The sequence below is a fragment of the Oratosquilla oratoria genome, chromosome 12 (assembly GCF_046742065.1).
Source record: "Oratosquilla oratoria isolate Oo_2021 chromosome 12, ASM4674206v1, whole genome shotgun sequence".
Lineage (NCBI taxonomy): Eukaryota > Metazoa > Arthropoda > Malacostraca > Stomatopoda > Squillidae > Oratosquilla > Oratosquilla oratoria.
The window spans coordinates 63,562,267-63,588,269 of record NC_134788.1 but is presented as its reverse complement, the minus strand read 5'-3'; the positions used below and the strand labels follow the sequence as shown (position 1 = coordinate 63,588,269).

At 37.9% G+C, this 26,003-nt stretch overlaps 2 protein-coding genes across 2 annotated transcripts in view; one reads left to right on the top strand and one right to left on the bottom strand.

The window, feature by feature from the left end:
- The window catches only part of LOC143031926 (uncharacterized), a 493,007-nt gene that overhangs the window by 151,092 nt on the left and 315,912 nt on the right, over positions 1 to 26,003 (top strand). The window lies entirely within an intron of this gene.
- Positions 7,977 to 25,527, bottom strand: LOC143031908 (uncharacterized). Its single transcript, XM_076196276.1, has 2 exons — positions 25,419 to 25,527; positions 7,977 to 11,846 (listed from the first exon to the last, which is right to left on the bottom strand). The coding sequence occupies exon 2, from the start codon at positions 11,564 to 11,566 to the stop codon at positions 10,286 to 10,288; it is 1,281 nt and encodes a 426-aa protein (XP_076052391.1). The 5' UTR covers positions 11,567 to 11,846; positions 25,419 to 25,527; the 3' UTR covers positions 7,977 to 10,285.

The following is a 26,003-nucleotide window of genomic DNA, read 5'->3' as shown; positions in this document are numbered from 1 at the left end:
AAAGAGCGGAGTGCGTCAAGGCTGTGTTATGTCTCCAGATAAATTTAATTTATATGGGGAGATGATCCTTAGGGAATGAAAGGGAATGGAAGGGATTAAAATTGGAGGATATAATATAAATCATATCAGATATGCTGATGACGCGGTATTGGTGGCTGACTCAGAAGAAAAACTGCAACATCTATTGAATGTATTCGTAAGAGCTAGTGAGTAGAAAGGTTTAAATGTAAGTATGGGGAAAACTAAAATAATAGTGGCCAGTAAAACAGATCCACCAAGAGTGCAAGTACAAATAGCAGGGAGGAGAATAGAACAAGTAACCAAATTTTCGTACCTGGGAAGCGTATTGACAGAAGATTGTAGATGTGAAAAAGAAATAAAATCAAGGATAGCGATAGCTAAAAGCACGTTTCAGAAAATGAAAGGGGTTTTAACAAACAAGAAAATATCTACAGATATAGGAGAAGAACAGTTAAAACATTTATATGGTCAACATTATTATATGGTTCAGAAGCGTGGACAATCAGCAAAAAATTGCAAGAAAACTTAGAAGCAGCAGAAATGTGGAGTACCATGGACAGCGAAGAAAACAAATGAAGAAGTATTGAGAGAAATGGAGACAGATAGGGAATTAATGACAACAATAAGGAAAAGACAGTTGCGATTCTTAGGACATATAATGCGGAGGGAAGGGTTGGAAGAGGTGGTGATGACGGGAACGGTGGAGGGAAGGAGAGCAAGAGGAAAGCAGAGTGAGAAGTATATGGACGGGCTGATGAGGGCGACGGGAAAACAACTCAAACCAGGACAGATGTTACAAGTAACTAGGGACCGTGAACGGTGGCGCTCCATGGTTGCCGAAGTCCAAGAGGATATGGCACGACGGTAAGGTAAGGTAAGGTAACGAACTTCCAAATAACATGTAATCATACTGTTATGTTTACCTATGTGCATTACCTTGCATTTACTTGTGTTAAATTTCATTAACCATTTTTCAGACCATTGCTGTAGTTTATCTAAATCTTCTTGAATTGGTTTAAGTGATTATTTGCCATTCCGCACAGTTTTGTATCATCAGCAAATTTGGAGACAATAGGTTTTAGTCCGTGGTCTATATAATTTATATATACTCTGAATAGAAGTGGCCCAAGAACGGAACCCTGAGAAATTCCACTCGTAACATTTTTCCATCTAGAAGTTTTGTTATTTAGAACAACTGTTTTCGATCATTCAATCAATTATTAGTCCAACTTAATAGGCTATCACTTATTCCGTGTGAAGCTAATTTAGTAAGTACTCGTTCGTGAGGGACAGTATCAAAAGCTTTTGCAAAGTCTAGATATATTAAATCTATATTGTTTCTTTGGTCACAATTCGAGAGGAGTGTATTGTCGAATTTTAGTAAGCTAGTCACGCAAGGACGTTTCCATCTGAATCCATGCTGGCTATCATTTATCAAACAGTTACTTTCTAAATGATGTTCGATAGCATCTCTGATGATAGTTTCCATCATTTTTCCTACGATTGAAGTCAAACTTATAAGCATATAGTTATTTGGTTTCTTTTTGTCACTTTTTATATGGGAATAATGTTAGCTAGTTTCCATTCTCTTGGGACATCTCTGAATATTACGGATTTCTTGCAAAAAAAATTCTAATGGAACAACAATCTCATTTTTCATTTCCTTTAAGATTCTTGGATGCCAACCGTCAGGCCCTGATGTTCTATTAACTTTGAGTTTCTCGATACACCTTTTAATATTTTCTTTTGTTATATTTACCGTAGTAAGTTCACCCTAGACTTTTCACAGGTTTCAGTTTGGAGTTCACTTTAAGTTGTTTCATTTACGCATACTAAGCAAAATATTTGTTTAGAATATCACACATTCCTTCATTTGAATATTCAAGTTGACCGTCAGCAGATAATAGTGGGCCAATGGGATTCCTAACAACCTTTTTTATCTCTAATGTATCTATATAATTCTTTGGGGTTCTCTTTGGATTTATCAGCGATATTCATTTCGTATGGTTGTTTTCGTTTTTCATTTTTTTTCTAACCTCTCTGTAATATTACATAACTTTGGTAGTCATTAGGTGCACCCGAGCACTTGTATTTCTTATAAGCCTGTTTCTTGCTAGCAATACTTTTTTTCAGTTTCTTTGTCAAGCCATTTTGGGCGAGCCTGATTTGGGGGGCATCTGTCCTTAAACGGGATGTAGGTATGAATAATCTTAGTAAGCGTATTTTGAAAAATTGCCCATATCTGATCTAGGTCCTTCACTTAATTTTTCCTCCCAATCTGTAAACTGAAGCTCCTGACGTAGTCCTATGAACTGAGCTTTACTGAAATCGGGTATTTTAGAAACACAAGTATCAATTCTTATTTTTTTCAGCATTTTGAATCCAAGTTGTGATCGCTACTTGCAATAAATTCACCAACTTCTACATCGGTTATCATGATTTCGTGGCTAGTGATCAATAGATCGAGTAAGTTTCCATGTCTTGTGGGCTCTTTTACATGCTGAACTAAGTAATTGTCTCTGAGAAAATCTATCAAGCAACTATCTATATGGCCATGTTCAAGGGTCATCCAATCAATGTCAGTAAAATTGAAATCACCCATTATCAATAAGTCCCGGTTGCAGAAACTAGACAGTTCTTGAAACAACATTTTGTTGTCTGCTAATGATAATGTTTTTGGTCTGTATATTACACCTGGAGGAGAAATGGGGAAAGGATGAAGTGAAAGCAGCTGTTAAGATGATGAGAGCAGGTAAGGCACCTGGTCTGGATGGATGCCATGCAGAATGTCTGAAGAAAGGAGGTACAGTTATGGTGGACTGGGTGGTGAGGTTATTTAATGTTTGTTTAAGAGAGAGTTGAGTGCCGGAGGACTGGAGGAGTGTCTGTATAGTTCCACTTTACAAGGGAAAGGGGGACAAGTGTGAGTGTAGTAGTTTCAGAGGGATCAGCTTGTTGAGTGTAGTTGGGAAGGCTTATGGGAGGGTCTTGATTAAATTAGGAGAGGAACAGAGGGAGTAATTGGTGAGGAACAGTGTGGGTTTAGGACAGGTAGGAGTTGTGTAGATAAGATTTTTGTGGTAAGACAGATATGTGAGAAAGCTATAGGAAAAGGTAAGGATGTTTTTTTGGGCTTTTATGGAACTGGAGAAGGCTTACGACAGGGTAGACAGGAAGGCACTGTGGGAGGTACTGCAGATATCTGGAAAGCTGTTAAGAGCAGTCAAGAGTTTTCATGAGAGTAGTAGAGCTTGTGTTAGGATTAGAAATGGAGAGAGTGAATGGTTTGAGGTAAAGGTGGGACTTCGTCAGGGATGTGTTATTTCGCCCTGGCTGTTCAATCTTTACATGGGTGGGGTGGTGTGAGAGGTGAATGCAAGGGCAGTGGGTCAGGGGTTGGAGATGATTAAAGAAAATGGAGAAAAGTGGGAGGTGAGTCAGTTGTTGTTTGCTGACAACACTGCGCTTGTAGCAGGATCAGAGGGGGCATTGAGGAAGTTAGTGACAGAGTTTGAGAAGGTGTGTGAAAGACGGAAGCTGAAGATAAATGTGGGCAAAAGTAAGATGATGAGATGTACAGGGGGAGAGAGTGACAGCAGGCTGGAAGTGAGCATTAAGGGTGAGAAACTGGAGGAAGTGGATAGTCACGGATACTTGGGTGTGAATGTGACAGGAAAGGGTGGAGTGGGGGTGGAGGCAGAATGTAGATTGAGAGAAACGTGTAAATGCCTTGGTGGATTAAAAAATGTAATGAGAAATAGACATCTGGGAATGGATGTTAAGAGGAGGTTACCATATATACTCGTCTATAGGTCGATATCTTATGGAAAAATATTTAGGCCAAAACCTAGGGGTTTACCTATACACAAGTCATAATCTTGTTAGGTTGAAATCCAGACATGACAAGAATGGCTAGGAAGACCTCTTACCTTTTCTTTAGGTTCAGAAATCAAAATATCTACCTACTTGTTATTACCAATAAACAATGGGGACATGAAATACACGGTACGTACTAAAACATGTGAAATTCCTTCTAGATACGGTAACCCCATACTGTGGGTTTACCTGTTTGTTAAAATTCTTAGCACAGGCAAGCTTATCATATCATATATACTATTATAGTACTCATAGTTGGTTGAAAAATAATAAAATATTGTGATATTCTCAAATTTAGCTTTTTATATGGTATATATTATTGTTACCATTACTAAAACAATGTAACACGAGACGTCTTGTTGTACTGTCCTGCTAAACAACAAGACGTCTCGTGTTGCCAACCAGCGACGTTGCCACCAACCTGACACATATTTTAAGAACCACCAATTTGGAAGTAGTGTGCCAGACAAGCAGGACGATAAAAGACATCACGAAGACGAAAATACACAACCAAAGACTGGGCACCAAAGCTGGTGCTTATCGTATTCCGTGTTTACATCGGAGAAACGTCACGCAACCTGAATACGCGAATACGTGAACATCATTACGACGTCAGGCATGATGTCACCACCAATGCATGTGTGACACATAGAAACAAGGAAAACCATCTTATGGACTGGAAGAATGCAGAGCTGCTGATACGAGAACCAGACAAAATCCGCAGGAAGTGTTTAGAAGCAGCGATCATTCAAGGAACGAACACTATTGAACACAATAGGGGCATGTTCAACATCTCGCCCCACATAATTCCCCTAATACCCATGGCCAGCAAAAAAATAAAGATAAATAAAATATTTAAATCACCTTTTGTGAACATTTTGCCCACGGACGTTTGGGCCAGCATTCTCCCCTTATTTAATCTCAAGCATATGTATCTCAGTTTGTACTTGAAAAGGCTGTAATAAGAGAAAAGTCGTACAAATAAAGGCTCCGTCCTCATATGGTGTTTAACTTGTCAGTCTTGTCGGCAACTGCTACTTTCATGAAAAAAAACTTGGTAATCTGTTCAAGTTTTTCACTCTGCTGAAATGGCAACTTCAGTGAAACTTATTAGATATTAAAATCAGTGAACTTGAAAAAACATAAACCAAAATACATCAGAATTAATGAAGTGAAAAAACCCATAATAATCAATTGCTATACCAGGCAAACCACGCCACTTCAAAGCATTAAGACAGTGGAATGCTCACAGCACCAAAACAAAAACAAGCCACTCGACCTATACATGAGGTATATGGAAAATTCTAGAGTTTTGGGCCAAAAATGGGGGGTCGACCTTTACACGAGATCGACCTATAGACGAGTATATACGGTATACGAAGGAGTGATTGTGCCAACAGCAATGTACGGGACAGAAACATGAAACATGAGATAGGAAGAAAGGAGTTTGAATGTGTTTGAGATGAAATGTCAGAGAAGTATGATAGGGGTTACTAGGCTGGATAGAGTGATAAATGAGGTGATGAGGAGAACAGGGGTGGAAAGGGAACTGGGAGATAGGGTTGATGAAAGAGTATTAGGATGGTTTGGACACATGGAAAGAATGAGTGAAGAAAGATTAGTAAAAGAAGTGTGGAAGGCAGAGGTGGAAGGAGTGAATATGAGGGGGCGTCCTAGGATGAGATGGATGGATGGGGTGAAAGGGGCATTACAAAAAAGAGGAATGTCTGTGGAGGAAGGACAGGAGAGGACAGAAGATAGGGGTGAATGGAGAGGGGTTGTGTATAGATGATGCTGTGATGCATGAAGGGGGAGTGGGTGGGGGATGGGTGGTGAGGAAGTATGTATGAGAAAAGTTTGACGCAGCCCAAAGGGATTTCTCCCCATCTTCCCCTTTTCTGCATTTGCCGAATTTATGAAGCGGCTTTGCTGTGGATGTGTTGTGTCTTGCGACACTGCTTCTAACTCAGGGCAGTGGACAGGATGCAGGGATGACCCATCATCTAGGAGGTGCCAAGATAAGAAGGAAGGAGGATGGTGGAGGGGAGTGGAATATATAGGAAATGGAATGGGTGGGAGTGGTTTCTATGTCTTTTTCTTTTTGGCTACTCCCCGTGTAGAGGGAAAAAGCCTTTGGTATATGTATGTATGTATTACACCTACATTAATCTTTTGTCCATTTGTTTGGGTTAATTCTACTCACAAACTATCATATGCATCCCGTTTCATTTTCTCTAAAACACATTGTTTTTAACATACAACAGAACACCCCTACCTTTCTTGTGGTTTCTATCCTTACAAAAGTGTTTAAATTCTGCAATGTTGAATTCAGTTTCAAACTCTTCACCATTTAACCATGTCTTGGTTATTCCTATTATATTGAGATTTTTGCTTTTGACATACAACTGGATTTCTTGCAATTTCATCCAACTACTACGAGCATTAAAGTATATAGTTTTAAGAAACTCATGATTCTTTCTTTTTGACATATGTTGTTTCAACATCGTGGCATACATTATAATCTAGTTCTTTATTGACATCATGCTGTATATTGACACTTGGTCCTTCATTAACATTCAGTGCCTCATGGACATTTGCCCCATCAAGGACATCTGTTCCCTCACAGTCATCCAATCTCTTATGTACACCTTGGCCCCCTCCCTTCCACGTCGGCCACCTGCTGGTCTTTGGCATTCTGTCCAGCATCACTTTCTAAAACGATATTCTGTGCTCCAGTGACATTATATCCTAGAGTAATATTTTGTCCTCCACTATCATTACATCCCATCGTGATATTTTGTCCTTTGACATTACATCCTAATGTAATATTTCGTCCTCTGCCAACATTATATCCTAAAATGATATTTTGTCCTACATTGACATATTACTCTATATTATTGCTATGCCCTACTGTTTTCCCCAATACACTCTATTTCCCCTTCCCTTTCAAGTTCTTCAGCAAAAAAGGGACTAGGTCATTACAAACTCCAACTGTGCTCAAAAAGTAAAAGACAGAGTTTGATTAAATTTTATGGAAAGGCATGTCTTAGACTAAGAAATAAGTTAATAGATTTTGAGGCAGATTTGGATATGTATGAGGATCAAGGATTTTTTTTGTATCCTTGGCATGTATAGTATACAAATTTAATGAATTTTATACAAAGTGGACCCTGCGATCATTTACTGTAAAATGTGGGCATAATCATCTTTTTCAATCTTGTGACTCTTGACACTGGTATGTGTTCTCTAAGTGCCATATCTTATTGTGTATTAGAAATACCTCCTAAATTTGGCCTTCTATAAATAAGATAAATGATTAGGGATATAAATATTTTTGCACTAATTTTGTATTTCAAGAGTCCTTTGTGTGACAATGACAGAGCTGACAGAAATATTTGATATGTAATTTATATTCATATATATATATATATTTAAGCCAGTAAGGAACAATTACATTTAACCTTACTTTAAAAATAACTCTATATATAGAAAAAAGTCCAGTACTAATTCTCAACATTAATTCTACCTTCTAACTTCATATTTCTCCTCTTTTGTTTTTGGCATTCACCCACTATTTATACACATTATCTAAATTTATTGAATTTCCATATTTGTAGTTTTTCACTTATATAAACAGATTCAAATGAAATTTTCCTAAATGGTGTCACAGTCTGCACTAGAGACAAGAAAGGCTCCTCCAATATCCATCAACTTTTCCAAGTCTCAGGACTTCATTCTGAAGAGCAACTAATACCATATTTTTGTGTTAAATTTTAAATAATCTTGTATCTAATTTTTCTTGCAACATCAAACTAAATATTTCTGTAGCATCAGCAAGAAAATCATGATAGTTAAGACAAAGGGCAGTGATATGTCCACTACCAGATGAACAATTACATTGACCATTCTTGTACCTCATCCTCAGGGAAACTGTCCTGTAAATGGGTGGAACATTTTTCATTATTTCATCCAGCCATTCTTTTTCACTTCACACCCTTTCCTTCATTTGAATCTGACAAGAAGATCCACCAGTTCTATGGAATTCTGTTATTTGTATATATTTTATTCACATTTGTAAATCTTAGAATAGCTACAGATTACAACCATATCTGTGTGCACTATTTACCGAACATAGTTGTTGCCTCTTTTTGTTTCCTGTTGCTTACTTTTCAATTGAAGTACAAAGTTGGGATGGGTCTTTCCAACAGCTCCCTTTTATCTTAATTATTATGATTTTAGCTTTGGCATTGTTTCAATGTTCCTCTACTATTCCAATGACTTGTAGTAGCCATTTTTTTCATCAGTGTATTCTTTGCTCCTTTTGTTATTCTTGAAATGTAGGTTTCTGCAGGAAATAACAGTGATTTTCTTTTCCAAATGGAATTTGAAACATAAACAAAAAAAAAAACACATTGAGATTGTATCAAGTATTCAGACTTTTTAATTTGAGGGTACAAAACTAATAACATGCTTCTTGATTTATTTCATTGGATTGAACTAGTACTGGTGATGTATAACTGCTGAACATACAAAAGATCTCAAAACTATGTGTAAAACTATGAAATTGTACATGTATATTTCAAAAGTCATTGACAGATTCTCAAAATCACATTACTTTTGTTTTGAATTCGTTGTTATGAAATTAAAGGATTAGTATCTTTAATTACAATATTTTGATTTAATTTTCAAAACCTTATGTGCACACTTTTTTCCTTTGTACACTAGTTGTGAAATGTGTGCACAAACGCATGCACAAATCTTACAGGGAATATTTTTCATCACGCAGGTCACACTGGAATGGCTTCTTTCCAGTATGAGACAATTGAGACCTTTGTGAGAAAGCACAATCACACAGGTCACAGTGGAAAGGCTACTGTCCTGTATTTATCTAGTTGTTTTTTATGGGAAGAGAGCTATGCTTATAGTGACCCGCTTTTGTATCTTGCATCCAGTTTGATCTTAAATTCTTGTATAGTTTTTGCACTGTTTCTTTCATTGGGGGGAACCTGTCTCTCTGTCCTTGTTCCCAATTTTGTGAGTTTTCAATTGTGGGGGGATCACATGATATTTGAGGTGATTCTTTTGTGAGAAAGTTGCAGTGCACAGGAAAGGCTTCTCTCCACTGTGGGTCCTCATATACATTGTGAGAGCACCCTTTTGTGAGAAAGTTGCACCACACACGTTGCACATGAGAGGCTTCTTTCCTGTGTGGGTCCTCATATGTTTTTTGAGAGATCTCTTCTGAAAGCTATATCATACAAGAATGGCTCTTCTCCATTGTGGGTCATTATGTACTGTCAAAGTCACACTGGATAGGCCTTTCTCCTGTGTGAGTCATCATATACTTTCTGAGATAACCCTTTTGTGTAAAAGCAGAATTGCACATGTCACATTGGAAAAGCTTCTCTCCTGTGTGCAAGATTCCCCTTACATGAGAAAGCAGAATCATACAGGTCGCATGCTTGCCTCTTGTGTGAGTCCTCATATGCCTTGTAAGAGAACCCTTTTGTGAAAAAAGTAGAATGACATTACTCTTTTGTGAGAAAGTAGAATTGCACAGGTCACAGTGGAAAGACTTCTCTCCTGTGCAGGTCCTCATATGCTGTATGAGGGAACCCTTTACTGAGAAAACATAATAGCACAGCTCACACTGGAAAGGCCACCCATCTGCATGGGTCTTCAAATATTGTGTGAGAACCCTCTAATAAGAAACAGGGATTCACAAAGGTCATACTGGAAAGGCTTTTCTCCTGTGTGGATCATGTGTTTTTTGAAGTGATTCTTTTGTGAGAAAGCTGCATCGCACAGGTAGCATCACAATGGCTTCTCTCCAGTGTGGGTCCTCATGTGCTTTCTAGAACAATTTTGTGAGAAACCAGAACCACACAGATCACATTGGAAAGTCTTCTCTCACACGTGGGCCTCATATGCTTTGTGAGATAACCCTTTCATGAGAAAGCAGAATCACACATTATAAAGGAATTGTTTCAACCCTGTGGATCATCACATGATATTTGAGGTAATTCTTTTGTGAGAAAGCTTCATCACAAAGGTCACACTGGAAAGGCTTCTCTCCTGTGTGGGTCCTCATATGCTTTGTGAGATTAATCTTTAGTGAGAAAGAAGAATTGCACAGGACACACTGGAGAGGCTTCTCTCCTGTTTGGGCCCTCATATGTTTTGTGAGATGCCCCTTATGTGGGAAAGCAGAATCACAGAGGTCACACTGAATAGGCTTCTCTACTGTGTGGGTTTGAGATAACCCTCACGTAAGAAATTAAATCCACACAGGTCACACTGGATAGGCTTATCTTCTGTGTGGATCATCATATATTAGATTACCATTTTGTGAGAAAACAGAATCCCAGAGGTCACACTAGAAAGGCTTCTATTCTGTGTGGTTCTTCACATGCTGTATGAGATTATTCTTATATGAGAAAACAGAACCACAAAGGTCACACTGGAAAGGCTTCTCTTCTGTGTGGGTCCTCATATGCCGTGTGAGATAATCCTTTCGTGGGAAAAAAGAATCACACAGGTCACACTGGAAAGGCTTCTCTCCTGTGTGGGTCCTCATATGCCGTGTGAGAGAACCCTTTTCTGAGAAAGCTGAATCACACAGGCCACACTGGAAAGGCTTTTCTCCTGTGTGGGTCCTCATATGCTGTGTGAGATCACCCTTTCGTGAGAAAGCAGAATCACACAGGCCACACTGGAAAGGCTTCTCTCCTGTGTGGGTCCTCATATGCTGTGTGAGAACACTCTTTTGTGAGAAAGCAGAATCACACAGGCCACACTGGAAAGGCTTCTCTCCTGTGTGGGTCCTCATATGCTGTGTGAGATAATCCTTTCGTGAGAAAAAAGAATCACACAGGTCACAATGGAAAGGCTTCTCTCCTGTGTGGGTCTTCATATGCTGTGTGAGATAACCCTTTCGTGAGAAAGCAGAATCACACAGGTCACACTGGAAAGGCTTCTCTCCTGTGTGGGTCCTCATGTGACGTGCAAGAGAACCCTTTTCTGAGAAAGCAGAATCACACAGGCCACACTGGAAAGGCTTCTCTCCTGTGTGGGTTCTCATATGCTGTGTGAGGTGACCCTTTTTTGAGAAAGCAGAATCACACATGCCACACTGGAAAGGCTTCCCTCCTGTGTGGGTCCTCATATGCCGTATGAGATGACCCTTTTCTGAGAAAGCAGAATCACACAGGCCACACTGGAAAGGCTTCTCTCCTGTGTGGGTTCTCATATGGTTCGTGAGACCACCCTTTGTTGAGAAAGCAGAATCACACAGGCCACACTGGAAAGGCTTCTCTCCTGTGTGGGTCCTCATATGCTGTGTGAGACAACCCTTTCTTGAGAAAGCAGAATCACACAGGCCACACTGGAAAGGCTTCTCTCCTGTGTGGGTTCTCATATGGTTCATGAGACCACCCTTTTCCGAGAAAGCAGAAACATACAGGTCACACTGGAAAGGCTTCTCTCTTGTGTGCCTCCTTGCATGCTTTATGAGAGCATCCTTTTTTGAGAAAGCTGAATCACACAAGTCATACTGGAAAGGCTTCTCTTCTGTGTGGGCCATCAAGTGATTTTTAAGGTGACAGTTTTGTGTGAAAGCTTTATCTCTCAGGTCACACTGGAATGGCTTTTCTCCAATGTGGGTTATCATATGAAATTTGAAGCAATTCTTTTGTCAGAAAGCTACATTACACAGATCATATTGGAGAGGCTTTACTCCTGTGTGGCTCATCATATGCTTTGTAACAGAACCCTTTTGTGAAAAGGCACAACTTTACAGGTCACAATGGAAAGGCTTTCCTCCAGTGTGGGTCAACATGTGATAGTGATATAATTGTGCCACAGATGTCACACTGGGTCCTTTTCATCGTATGACCAGTATGGAATCTGTAGATAGCTCTTCCAAAGAAGTGGTGATATTTGCCCTCATCCTGAAAAAATGCAATTATATTATTGAGATCTATCTCTGAAAGTGTGCAATATATTCTAATAGGACACTGGAAGTTTTGAGCACAAACTCTTTGATAATCAAGTTTGTACCTAAACAAACCATTCGTACATGCCATGACCTATCATAAAATAGGGTGAAACACTAACAGATATGGAGCTATCATATATTCCATTCTACTTTTTCATTATAAATATGAAAATCATCCTACAGCTTCATGCATACTCATTCACCCACAACCACAATGACTCAAATTTTGCTTTTTCATCATGTCATGAGATTTGGAAGCTGGCCCCAACAGTCATATTTTAATATAACTTCATAGCATTCCATGTTTGGGCTCACAAGACCTGAATCTAAACCAACTCAAGGAAGGCTTATTCAGTTCATCTGACTCAAATAAGTTACACAAGTCACATCGTTTAAAACACACAAACCACAGTTTAGAGTGGACATCTAGAATGAGCTCTTGACTGCAGTGCTTTTATGATAAGTTGGAGGAAACACCTAGGTGGTGTCATACTGGGATAGGGGAGCTTTGTCTATCAAGTGACCAAAATGATAGAGTAAATTCACTTAGTGGTTAAAATATAAAATGGATGATGATGAAGGTAGACAAAAATATAATGAACCAACAAAGAAAAGACTAGAAGTAAGCAGGGTTGAATCACCATCAGGTGTCATCCCAAGAGTTGGAACATGGAAACATCCAAGAGGAATCAAAGGTATGAAAATATTGCATTTTCAGTTTCCAAAAGAAAGTGGAATACTAGGTAGAGGTATAGATTTGGAGAGGGAAACAAGGTATAAAAATATTCTAAATCAGGCAATTACAGAACTAATAAATGAAATTATAGATCTAAAAGCTGAATACATGAATACATGGGCCACTTCTATTCATAGTATATATAAATGATATAGACCATGGACTAAAATCTACTGTTTCCAAATTTGCTGATGATACAAAACTGTGCGGAGTGGCAAATGATCACTCAAACCAATTAGATATTCAAGAAGATTTAGATCAATTACAGCAATGGTCTGAAAAGTGGCTAATGAAATTTAACACGAGTAAATGCAAGGTAATGCACATAGGTAAAAATAACAGTAAGTATGATTACAAGTTATTTGGAAATTCCTTAACAAAAGTGAATAGTGAAAAAAGATCTCGGCGTAATTATCAGTAACGACCTCAAATCATCCAAGCAGTGTATTTCAGCCTCTGAGAAAGCAAATAAGATTCTAAGACTCATTGCACGATCTTTTGATTTCAAAAGTCCATCACTCATTAACAAGCTATATAAATTGTTAGTTCGTCCACATTTGGAATATGCTGTTTCCGTATGGTCACCGAATCTCATTAAAGACATTGGCAGACTGGAAAAAGTACAACGGCGAGCCACAAAAGTCATTCCAAATATAAAAAATAAATCATACGAAAATCGACTAAAACATATGAATCTGTTTTCCCTAAAAAAGCGTAGACTCAGAGGTGACTTGATACAGGTCTTTAAGATTTTAAAGGGAATTGACAACATCAAAAGTGACAAAATTTTCACATTGAATGAGAATCAGACAAGAAACAATGGTCTCAAACTGTCCGGAAATAGATTCAATTTGGAAGTAGGTAGAAACAACTTTGCCAACCGTGTAGTTAATGAATGGAATAAACTTCCTGCACAGGTAGTGCAATGTAGTTCAGTTCGAAGCTTTAAGAATCATTTAGATAAATACCTAAGTAAGATGCTGTAATGATTATAATTTATCTTATATTATTTGTTTTTTTGTTATCATTTGTCTGTCTGATTTTTATTTATTAGTTATATGTCAATTTATTATTATTTACTATTTACCTGTTTGTTTACTATTTAACTATACCTATGCATTTATTTATGTATTTTATTTGTTATTTACATTATTATAGTTTTTATTTATTATTTTATTATTATGATTTTTTTTTCGCATCCGACCTAGATATGGATCAAAAGGTCTCCTGTTGGCATGCTCCGCCTTTGTAATCCTTTGTAAGTGAATGAGTTGAAAAAAAAAAGGCTGAAACTAACAGGGAGCTTAATGATCTAAAATAGGAATTAAACACAGTCAAAAGTGAGAATGAAAGAATGAAAAATGAAGATACTAACAAAAGTGAGGCTTTGAAAAAAGAAGTAAAAGAACAAATACAAGCGGTGAATGAGAAAATTGGAGATAGATCTCCAAGAAATAAAAAATAAATGGAAAGTGGAGGAAAACCAAAAAATAACTTTTAAAGGTATTGGACACATGGAAAGAATGAGGGAAGAAAGATTAGTAAAAGAAGTGTGGAAGGCAGAGGTGGAAGGAGTGAATATGAGGGGGCATCTTTAGGATGAGGTGGATGGATGGGGTGAAAGGGGCATTACAAAAGAGAGGAATGTCTGTGGAGGAAGGACGGGGGAGGACAGAAGATAGGGGTGAATGGAGAAGGGTTGTGTATAGATGATGCTGTGATGCATGAGGGGGAGTGGGTGGGGGATGGGGGTGAGGATGTATGAGAAAAAAAAAAAAAAAAAAAAATGCAGCCCGAAAGGATTTCTCCTTGTCTTCTCCTTTTCTGTATGAGGGGACGGAGAGGGGGGGTCGCCGAATTTATGAAGCAGCCTTGCTGTGGATGTGTTGTGCCTTGCAACACTGCCTCTGACCCAGGGCAGTGGACAAGATGCAGGGATGACCCGTCGTTCAGGAGGTGCCATGATAAGAGGGAAGGTGGAGGGGAGTGGATGGTATCTAGGGATGGAATGGGTGGGAATGATTTTATGCCTTTTTGTTTTTGGCTACCTCCCTTGTAAGGGGGAAAAAACCTTGGTACATGTATATATGTATGTATTTAAGAAAATTAAAAAGTAATTTGTTTCTCATGAAACTATCTTTCATATGCAACAATAATTTAAGGGGTAATTTTTGTGCCTGTACCCATCATGAAAAGGCAAATTTGATATAATGGAGATGTTCCACATTGTTTTTGACATGCTTTGGTGATTTGTTGACCCATGAAACCCAAGTACAGTAAAACCCCGATTATCCGAAAGAGGATTATCCGAAAAACAGGATTATCCGAAATTGAATTGGATAATACAATCAATTTTTTTTCTATACTTAAACGTTATGAAACATCAAAAATATGAAAATAAATAAAAGTAACTACATATGTACTATATTAACACATTTAAAATTGATAAGAACAGTTAAAATGAATACGTATTAAGCGTACTACTTTGTTTATCTGTGTGTATGTGCGCTTGTGTGTATGTGTGTGTGTTTGTGTATGTATACACCCGCACGCGCGAGTGTGTGTATTTGTGTGTGAGCGTTTGTGTATTTACCTAGTTGTATTTTACGGGAAGGGGAGCTATGCTCGTGTGTGTCCCGTCTTCATATCTCATTTTATCTAAACTATTTTTAAATTCATGTATTGTTTTTGCACACACCACTTTCTCATCTAACTTGTTCCAACTGTCTATTACTCTGTGAGGAAAGCTGTTCTTTTTCAAATCTCTTCTATAGCTGTCTTTTTTTATTTTCTTTCCGTGTCCTCTTGTATTTCTGTCATCCCATTTTATCAGATTCTCTCTATCAGTAATTTCCATGCCTTTCATGATTCTGTAAATAGCTATCAAATCTCCTCTCTCTCTTCTTTGCTCTAGTGTCTGTAATTCAAGTTTTTCTAGTCTCTCTTCATATGATAGTTTTGAGAGTGTTGGTGCCAATTTTGTAATTGCTCTTTGTATTCTTTCAAGTCATTTATAATTTTTTTTTGTAATTGGTGACCATATTGTTGCTGCATATTCCAATCTTGGTCTTATCAGGGTGATTAGGATTTTCTTCACCATTTCTTCACCCAGGTATGTAAATGCAACTTTGATTGTTCTTATTAAATTATAAGTTTCTCCAAAAATCTTATTTATATGTTTCTCAGGTGACATATTATTCAGAACAATGACTCCCAGGTCCTTCTCATTTTCTACTTTTTTTATTCCTTCTTCTCCCAAATTATATGATCCTGTTATTCTGTTTTTGCTTTTTCCAAATTCCATTATACTACACTTTTTTGTATTGAACTCCATCTCCCACTTCCTACTCCATTCCTGTACTTTATATAGATCTCTCTGTAGTGATTCACAATCTTCTTCTGTTTTCACTCTTTTTAGTAGTTTTGCATCATCTGCAAAGAAGCTCATATAGCTTTCAATTCCTTCATCCATATCATTAACATATATAGCAGACATTATTGGGGCCAGTACTGTTCCCTGCGGAACACCGCTTATTACTTTATCCCATTTTGAGTGTTGGTCTCTTATCACTACTCTCATTATTCTTTCTTGCAAAAAGTCTTCCATCCAATTTAGCAGTTTGCCCTGTATTCCTCCTTCAGTTTCTAATTTCTTAAGCAACTTCTTATGTGGTACTTTGTCAAAAGCTTTCTTTAGGTCAAACATTTGCAGAGGAAATACTATCCAGAACAACAAAATTAGCTAATAGTGAACATTACAAAAATATATGGATAAAAAAGGAATGAGTGAGAATGAAAAAGAGAACAAAAAAGAACTTGGGAACTAAGCAAACAAAAAGAATGAAAAAAGAACTGAAAAAAAAAAAAAAAAATTGGAGAGTGGTGGATCTGAGGCTGAGAAAATGGTATATAAGGAAAATGGAAGCAAAGAAGACAGAAAAAGACAAGTAGAAAGGAAATTAATAATAGCTTATACTAATATTGGGGTATTGGCTGCATGTTATTGTGGCAAAGTAGCATGCAGTTGATACTTTAGGGTCTATATGGGGCGCCCCTACGGACCAGAGCCACACATCATTTTGTCTGTGATAGAGGAAAACTCTGTACATAGAGAAATGATGACACTTTTATACTACGACTGTCCCTCTGTTATGCTGTCCCCCAACCCCTTGTTACTGCCCTGTACCATTTCTCTGAATATTCATTTCCTTTTTTTGCCTACCTACCCTGTGTTGGGGGCAAAAGAATACTGCCACCAAGTATTTCCACTTTAGTCATTAAAGGTGACAAAAAAGGGATGGGGGATGGGATTAGGAGTCCTACTACCTGTAGCCCCAGATGGGAACATTCCTAAAAATGAAAGTAAAGGCATAAGAGGGTCTGGGAGCTTTCCAACCAGTACCCTAAGGTTTGGGTCTTTTAATGTGCATGGATGTGGTACAGATGAGAGTAAAAGGGAAGAGATAGGCAGTATGTTTGTGAGAAGAAAGATGGGTGAACTGGCTTTGAGTGAAACTAAAATGAAAGGAAAGGTGACTGAGTTTGGGAGTGTAGCTGGGAGGTACTCAGGAGTGAAGAGGGGACGAGGGAGAGAAGGGGTGGCTATACTAGTAAGTGAAGAGATAAGTAAGCGGGTAGTGGAGTGGAAGGAGGTTTCGTCAAGGTTGATGTGGATGAAGGTGAAGCTGGGAAAGGAGATGTGGGTTTTTGGAAGTGCGTATGGACCTGGTAGTGAGAAGAGCGTAGAGGAAAGGGAGGCTTTTTGGGTAGATATTCTGTAAATGAGTGCATAGAGGGATTAGGGAGAAAGGTCATTGTAGTTGTATTGAGAGACTTACATGCTAGGGTAGGAAATGAACCAATTGACAGAGTGATTGGGAAGTATGGAGTTCCAGGTAAAAATTGTAGTGGAGGATGGTGGAGATGTGTCTTTAAAGAGAGTGATGATAGCAAATACAGTGTTTTAAGAAGAAAGTCAAGCATAAGTACACATGGGAGAGGGTGGTGGATGGAAGGGTGGCAGAGCGTTAATGAACTATATAGTGGTGACCAGGAGTATGGTAGGAAGAGTTAAGGATGCACATGTTCTAACGGGAGAGAGTGGGGGTATATCAGATCATTTTTTGGTGGAAGGTAAACTGAGAGTGGAGAAAGAGGAAAAGGGCAGAAGGTAGGGAGGTACTTAGAGTGAACTGCTTAAATGAGGGAAAAAAGAAAAGAAAATGAGTATAAGAAGAATTTGAGAGAGGAGTGGGAGAGAGTAAAGGATAGAGTAGAACTAGGAGTGGAGGAGGAATGGGGATGTTTCAAGGAGGGAGTCATAAGGTGTGCAAAGATGGTGTGTGGAACAAGGAGGGCAGGAGGAAATAGAAGGAAGGGTAGTGAGTGGTGGGATGAGGAAGCAAAGAAGGGTGTATAATTTTTGGCTAGACCAGGGGTTCCCAAACTTTTCAGCTCATCGACCCCCTAGTAAAGTTTAAAATTTTCTATAGACCCCCAAACTATTAATTCACGATTTATATCAGTTTATTGTTATTATTGGTTTTATTGTTATTAATGCTATTATTATTATTATCATCATAGTTATTATCATTATTATTATTTTAGTTATCAATAGTGTTATTATCATCATTATGATTATCATTTTTGTTGTTGATATATTGTTCTAATTCTTAACTGTAGTTCTTGTTTGGTCTTATAAATCACTTATGGTAATTCTAAAGTACCATAGTCACAGTTTTTGTGTTTGTGGATTTTACTCATTCTATTTGTTTATTTTTTATTTATCTATTTTCTATTTTGATCAGTTATAAAAGGGCCAAATGGTAACATTCATCAAGGTGATGGTGTTCCAGTAATAATACAGATACTTTCACATATACATAAGTGTTTTAATATAAATATTCATAATTTACCAATAGCTTGAAGAGTAATATTATATATTCTGTATTATATTACTATAAGTGATATTTAAGCCAATGATATTACACAAGCTCATTATCTTGATGTTCATTCACAATGTGGTTGTGTGTGAGATTCTTCCTACATGCACAGAATGGGAAGGATTTTCGAGTCCGAGTGAACTGACATGGTTTTTCATTAAGTTTAGACATTGGTTGGTTGATTATTCTCACTCTTTCAGTATGGGAAGAGAACATGATCATTTCATGCCAACCATCTAATTTTAAAGACTGCCTTTTGACCCCATAGTAATTTACTGACCCCTTTCGACCCCCTAGCAATCTACTGACCCCCTTTTGACTCCTTGGATGGTCTCATCGACCCCTGCGGGTCGATATCGATCACTTTGGGAACCCCTGGGTTAGACTATACTATACTATAACAATAGGTTAGAATTAAGGGTGGTAATTTGTAAAGTTTTTGGTAAAGAAGTTCACATAAACTCTAAACCACTGGTCCAATTTTATTGAAATTTGGAATTCAGTAAAACCCCGATTATCCGAAACGAAAGGGGGGAAGCCTCTTTCGGATAAGCCGATTTTTCGGATAATACAGATTTATCAGAAGTATATTCCGTGTTGATATACTTTGTGCCTTCCCCCCCCCTCTCTCTCTCCATCAGTCTCAAGTTGTGGATGGAACACAATTTTTTTTTTCGTGTCGACGTACATACTTTATACGTAACAGAGAACAAGAATTATTCCATACATATATCTTCCACTATCCTGACGAACACAATAAAGCAACTCCGCCACTCCCTGCCTCCGTCACCATCACTCCACACATACTTAAACGCACACACAAATACGCACACACAAATACACAAAATCGCGCACACGTATACATACACAAACATACATACATACATGTACACAAGCGCACACACACACACACACAAATGCACACAGACACACACACACACACACACACACACAAACAGACACACACACAAACACACACACACACAAGAATTGACACAAAAGATCGAAGAAAACTTAGGTGGGGACAGTATCCAGGAAATTAAGAAGTGGAAAGAAAATATTGAAAATAAAGAAATTGCTTTCAAAGAAATAGTCAAGCAGCAAATGCAAGATAATGCAAAAGACACAATCATTCAAGTGATTAACGAAAAAGCAAATTGGGTCAGGGACACAGTAGATAGGAAGAAATGTATTGTGGTTTATGGGCTTAAAGAAAAACAAGGATTGGCGAGGTACATGAGAGAAAAAGAAGAAAAAGAGACAGCAGTAGAAATCCTTAATGAAATTCAGGGGGGAGATAGTGATTCAGGCACAGACTTAGAAGAGACTTACAGAATTGGTCGCTATACTAAGGATAGGAATCGACCTCTAAAGATAAAACTAAGGTCACAAGTGGTAGTAGAAGACATATTTGAAAAAGTAGGTAACTTGGCAAAGAGTGAAAAATACAATAAGATATGGATAAAAAGAGAAATGAGTACTGAGGAATTAGAAAAAGAAAGGGCGCTAAGAGAAGAAGCAAAGGAAAAAAACTTGAAAAGATCAGAGACAGAATGCAAAGAATTCCAGTGGAGAGTAATAGACTTGAGATTAAGACAATGGCGCTTCAAAACGAACAAAACAAGGGAAGAAGAAACCAGGGAGAAGGAAGAAAATTAAAAGTGGCCTATACCAACATTGACGGACTAATTTCGGGACTGAACGAACTCAATGATTATCTGTTAGAAGCAAAACCAGACATAATGGGAATTGTAGAGACTAAACTAAGAGGTGAAATACCATCCACTGTTATCGGACAAGGTTTATACAACTACTGGATAAAAAACAGGGACAAGAAACAGGGAGGGGGAATCATGTTCTTGGCCAAGAAAGACCTAAAGGTGACAAAAATTGCAGAGGGCAAAGGTAATGCTGAATTGATCATGATAAAAGTCGAAGGCAAGAATATGAAAAGTAGAAAGTTTGTGGTGACTTATGTGCCTCCAAAAACAAGCGCTTGGAAAGAAATTGAACATAAAAAAATGCTAGATGACACAAGAAAATCACTCAATGAGATATTAATGGGTAAGGGTAATCTGGTAGTTATGGGGGACTTCAATTGCAAAGAAATTTGTTGGGACAGCATGACAGTGCAAGGAGGAGATGACTCGTGGGGCAATGTACTGCTAGATATGACCATGGAGTACACAATGACCCAATGGGTCCATGAAAACACAAGGTACAGAAATAATGAAGAGCCATCGAAACTAGATCTAATATTTACAACAGAGCCTGAAATAGTGCATAAAGTCCAGTATGAGACACCAATTGGAAAGAGTGACCATGTACTCATCGAAACTATACTAAAGGAAGAAATAGACATAGAGAGGAACGAAAAGCACAGGATAGGAAGACTGAGGTACAACAAAACAGACTTTACAAAACTAAAGACATTCTTCCGGAATGCAAACTGGGAAATATTTTACAGGGAAGAAACAGCAGTGGAAGAGAAATGGAATATATTGATGGAAAACTACAATGAAGGGGTAAACAGGCATGTACCAAGACAAAAGCGAGAGAGAGAGTACATTAAATGTTGGTTCAACAAAAGATGCAGTGAGGCAAAAGACAGAAGGGACAAAGCTCGGAAAAAGTGGAGAAAAGACAAAAAACAAAGCAAATGGCAAATTTATGTTAACTATAGAAATGAGTATGTTAATGTGAGAAGAGAGGAGAAAAGGAACCATGAGAAGGATATTATAGACAAATGCAAAGAGCAACCCAAACTATTCTATCGGTATGTGAATGGTAAACTTAAAAACAAACAGGAATTGGTGAAACTATGCCAAGGAAACATAGAATACACAGAAGATTTAGAGATGGCCGAAGTCATGAACAATCACTTTAAATCTGTTTTCAGAGAGAAAATACCGAATTGTGACATAGACAAAAACAAGAAATCTCCCCTCATGAATGAGTTTACAGCATCACTAAAGGAAATATCAGAACATTTATCAAGGCTGGATGTCAGAAAATCACATGGCCCGGACGGTATTGCAAATTGGATTCTAAAGGAGTGCAAAGAAGAACTAACAGACAAAATACACATCTTAATAAACAGCTCACTCAAAGAAGGAAAGATACCCGAGGACTGGAAAAACGCTAACATTGTACCAATACACAAAGGAGGAAACAAAGAAGAACCCACCAACTATAGGCCAGTATCACTAACAAGCACCATTGCCAAAATTTGTGAGAAAATAATCAAGAATAGATGGGTAAAACATCTGGAAGACAATGACATATTAAACCCAAGACAATTCGGATTCAGACAAGGAAGATCATGCTCCACAAACTTAATATGCTTTTACTCAAGACTAATAGACATAGTGCAAGAAAGAAATGGATGGGCTGATTGTGCATTCCTAGACTTGCAAAAAGCCTTTGACAAAGTACCACACAGAAAACTACTAAAAAAACTGGAACACATAGGAGGAATACAGGGAAACCTACTAAAATGGATAGAGGACTTTCTGACTGGTAGAAAGATGAGAGTAGTGCTCAGAGAAAAATATTCAGACTGGAAAGAGGTGATCAGTGGAGTACCGCAAGGATCTGTGCTGGCACCAATAATGTTTGCTATCTATATGAATGACATGGATGAGGACGTGAACTGCTACATGAGCTTCTTTGCCGATGACGCCAAACTGCTAAGGAAAATAGAAACTGATGAGGACTGTGAAGCACTGCAAGAAGACCTAAATAGGGTATGGAACTGGAGTCAGAAATGGGAAGTGGACTTTAATACGAAGAAGTGTAGCACAATGGAGTTTGGAAAAAGCAAAAACAGAATATCAGGAAAATATACAATTGGAACCAAAGAAGTAAAGAAAGTAGGATCCGAAAAAGATTTGGGAGTAATTATCACGAACGACTTGTCCTATGATATACAGATTAACAAAATTGTCGGGGAGACTTACAACTTGCTAAGATCAATAAAAGTGGCGTTTACATACTTGGACGAAGACATGATGAAAAAAATATTGGTTACATTGATAAGGCCTAGATTAGAGTATGCAGCGACATTGTGGTCCCCCAGTACCAAAAAGAATATAAAGAAAATAGAAAGAATCCAAAGAGCAGCTACAAAAATGGCACCTGCACTTGCAAACCTATCATACGAAGAGAGATTGGCTAAACTGGAGTTACCGACACTGGAGCAAAGAAGAGAGAGAGGTGACCTATTGACCATCTACAGAATCATGAAAGGCACAGAGGTACTCGATAGTGAGAATTTACTTAACTGGGACAAAAGAAACACAAGAGGACATGGAAAGAAAATAAAAAAACATAGCTATAGAAGAGAACTGAAGAAAAACAGTTTTCCTCATAGAGTTTTGGACACTTGGAACAAACTGGACAATGAAATAGTATGCGCAAAAACCATTCATGAGTTTAAAAACAAACTAGACACTGCAAGATACAAAGGCGGGACAACACGAGCATAGCTCCCCTTCCCGCAAAATACAACTAGGTAAATACAACTAGGTAGGTAAATACACAAACACACACACACACTTAAACGCACACACAGAGATTGAATGGAAAGAGAAAGTCCCCCCTATGGAAGAAATAGAAATAACAAAGAATGAAATATTGACACACTTGAGTAATCTTGATGTCAGAAAATCGCATGGACCAGATGAAATAGCAAACTGGATTCTGAAAGAATGCAGGAATGAACTGGCAGACAAAATACATAGCATACTAAACAGTTCCTTGAAAGAAGGAAAAGTTCCAGAAGATTGGAAAAAAGCAAATATAGTACCTATATATAAAGGAGGAAATAAAGAAGAACCTACAAACTATAGACCAGTCTCTCTAACAAGTACAATAGCAAAAATTTTTGAAAGAATTATCAAAAGTAGATGGGTAAAATATTTAGAAAAAAACAGTGTTAAATCCAAGGCAATTTGGATTCAGACAAGGACGATCATGCGTCACCAATTAAATATGTTTCTATTCAAGGCTAATAGATATAATACTGTTTTTCTTTAGAGTATCTGCCCATTCTATGGGTTTCCTCGATTTCCCGATCCCAGCCTAATTCATCTGTTTGTAATTCTTTCAGAATTTCCTTAGCGATCTCTTTCTCTTCCTTTTTCCTCTGATATCTGGGTACATCATGCTTCTCTTTAATACCATAGATTATGATGCATCTTTTTTTATCCACTGTGTCCCTAACTAAGTTACCTTTCTCTTTGATTACTTGGATCACTGTCTCTTTGGTATTTCCTTTGACTTGTACTCCCCCTGCCGCTGTTTCATGCTGGAATACCCTGCAGGTCATCTGCTGAGTCCTGTACTGGCATCCTTCAGATAATCAACATATACACAACTTTATCTCACTATGCTATCCACTCTGGTCTCAAGCCTCTCACAACAGTTCTCCCTATCATTCTCAAATACAATGGTGACTTTCTAATCAATTCTACATGACATTTACATCTGATAATACTGCCAAAACCATACAAGGTAATCAATTCCCTCATAGATGACAATCTAATTGCTGAGATCATTCAATCAAACAATGTAGCTGACAGAATGATTACTGTTCCAACCTCTTTGATGATGCTGAACATGCTCCCAAAGCTCACCACTCCCCTACACCTTACTGGCTTGTGGCATACTATAAGGAAAACCAAGGTAACTGTTTCCACGCTGCTAAGCATCCTGAAGGAGAGACTGGATTGCTCCCAACAAATAACTTCAAGAAATATGGTAGAGGTGATCCAAGATAGGGATTTAACACAGGCCATGATGCTCCTTCATCTACCTTGCCCTTCAGATGGTTAGGTTAGGTTTTGTTAGGTTTGGTTACATTACATTATTGAGGTTAGGTTAGGTTAGCTGTACGCAAAATTGCAACTCTCGGTCCTCTCAGAGCTTCATGAATTTATTCCTGATTTTAGGGTAAGCAACTCTTCTGCAGCTGGAGTGCGCTTCGCTAAATGTAGCTGATACAGCCAAAAATATTGCGAATCATTGTTAACGCTGCTCAAAAACAACATGGCTATGATTGCGTGAGCCCTCACCACTGCTGCCATCAAAGGTGTAATTTATGTATTTCCATATATCTTTTATGTGTTGTTGATTGTACACTTGCTTTGCAACGCACATTACTCGATTTCATGCTCCCCACCCAAAAACCCCTATTTCCCAGAGGTCCCCCATAATCTTTGGAGAGGAAAGATAGGCATAAATTCATATATTAATTTCTTGAAAACTACGCATTTGTGATGGAAATGATGTACGCCATCAATCAATACACTACAAATCTCACCAGAAACACATATGCCACATACAAAAATCTTTGGTTGGGTGAAACTATAAATTGTCCTTTATTTTTTGCCATACTAATGATACTTGTATTCCATTTTTCAGGAAGAGCCATGTATGTGCATGTGTATAAATTTTTTTACCATTGCAAGGTACGGGCACAAAAATTTACCATCACTGCGAATCAAATCTATTGACCATTTCCTCAATATACCTTTGCAAATAGCTTCAAAATTGAAAATGCTTCTAAAATTGTTCACATTTCAAATCCACCAGCTGATCCGGGTCGCTTTGCTCGCTTCCCACTCATACATAGTTCAGCCCACCCCACAATGATTTTCTAGCTCCGCCACTGAGCCAATGGTAATTGTTGCTGTGTGACTGGAAAACATTTTGATAACTATCCACACGTTTACCCTTGCTCAGAATGACAAATACACTGCCAAACGAGAATTGAGGAGTGGCAATTGCGAACATACACATACTAGGCATGCAATAAGCTATCCTACCCCCATACCATTGCACTTACGAATTCAAGAAGGCACACTTGTTTAACCTGTACAAAGCACAGCCACGAAAACAAGCTCTTTAAATAGCTGAAGGAGCGCAACTTAATGCTTGACGGGCTATGATGTCATATGTAAACAAACGAGATATGAAGGTGGAGGTCTACGCTTTTTTATATATCTTTTCTATTTTTCTACTTATATTTTCTGTTCTAAGTTTTATATTTCATATTTCTATATATCATATTTTGTATTTTCTATATTTCATATTTATTTCATTTATACATTTTCATTTTACATTTATATTCTACATCTATATTTCTATTACATTTTTTGTATCTATGTTTTACTTCTATTTTCTTTCACTCTAGTCAGCTCTCTCACCCAACTTGCTCTCTTTCGGTCTCTCAGCGTTATTCCCATCACTGATCTCTCCATTCTCTTCTGTGCAGTCCTTAGTTTGGTTTCCATCGCCTTCGTTAGTTTCCAAGTCTCAACACCCGTATATTATTGCTGGCAGAATGCATTGATTGTAAACTTTACGTTTCAAACATAAAGGTAGATGGCCTCTCAGGATTTTATCATACCAAACACTTTCCAACCAATTG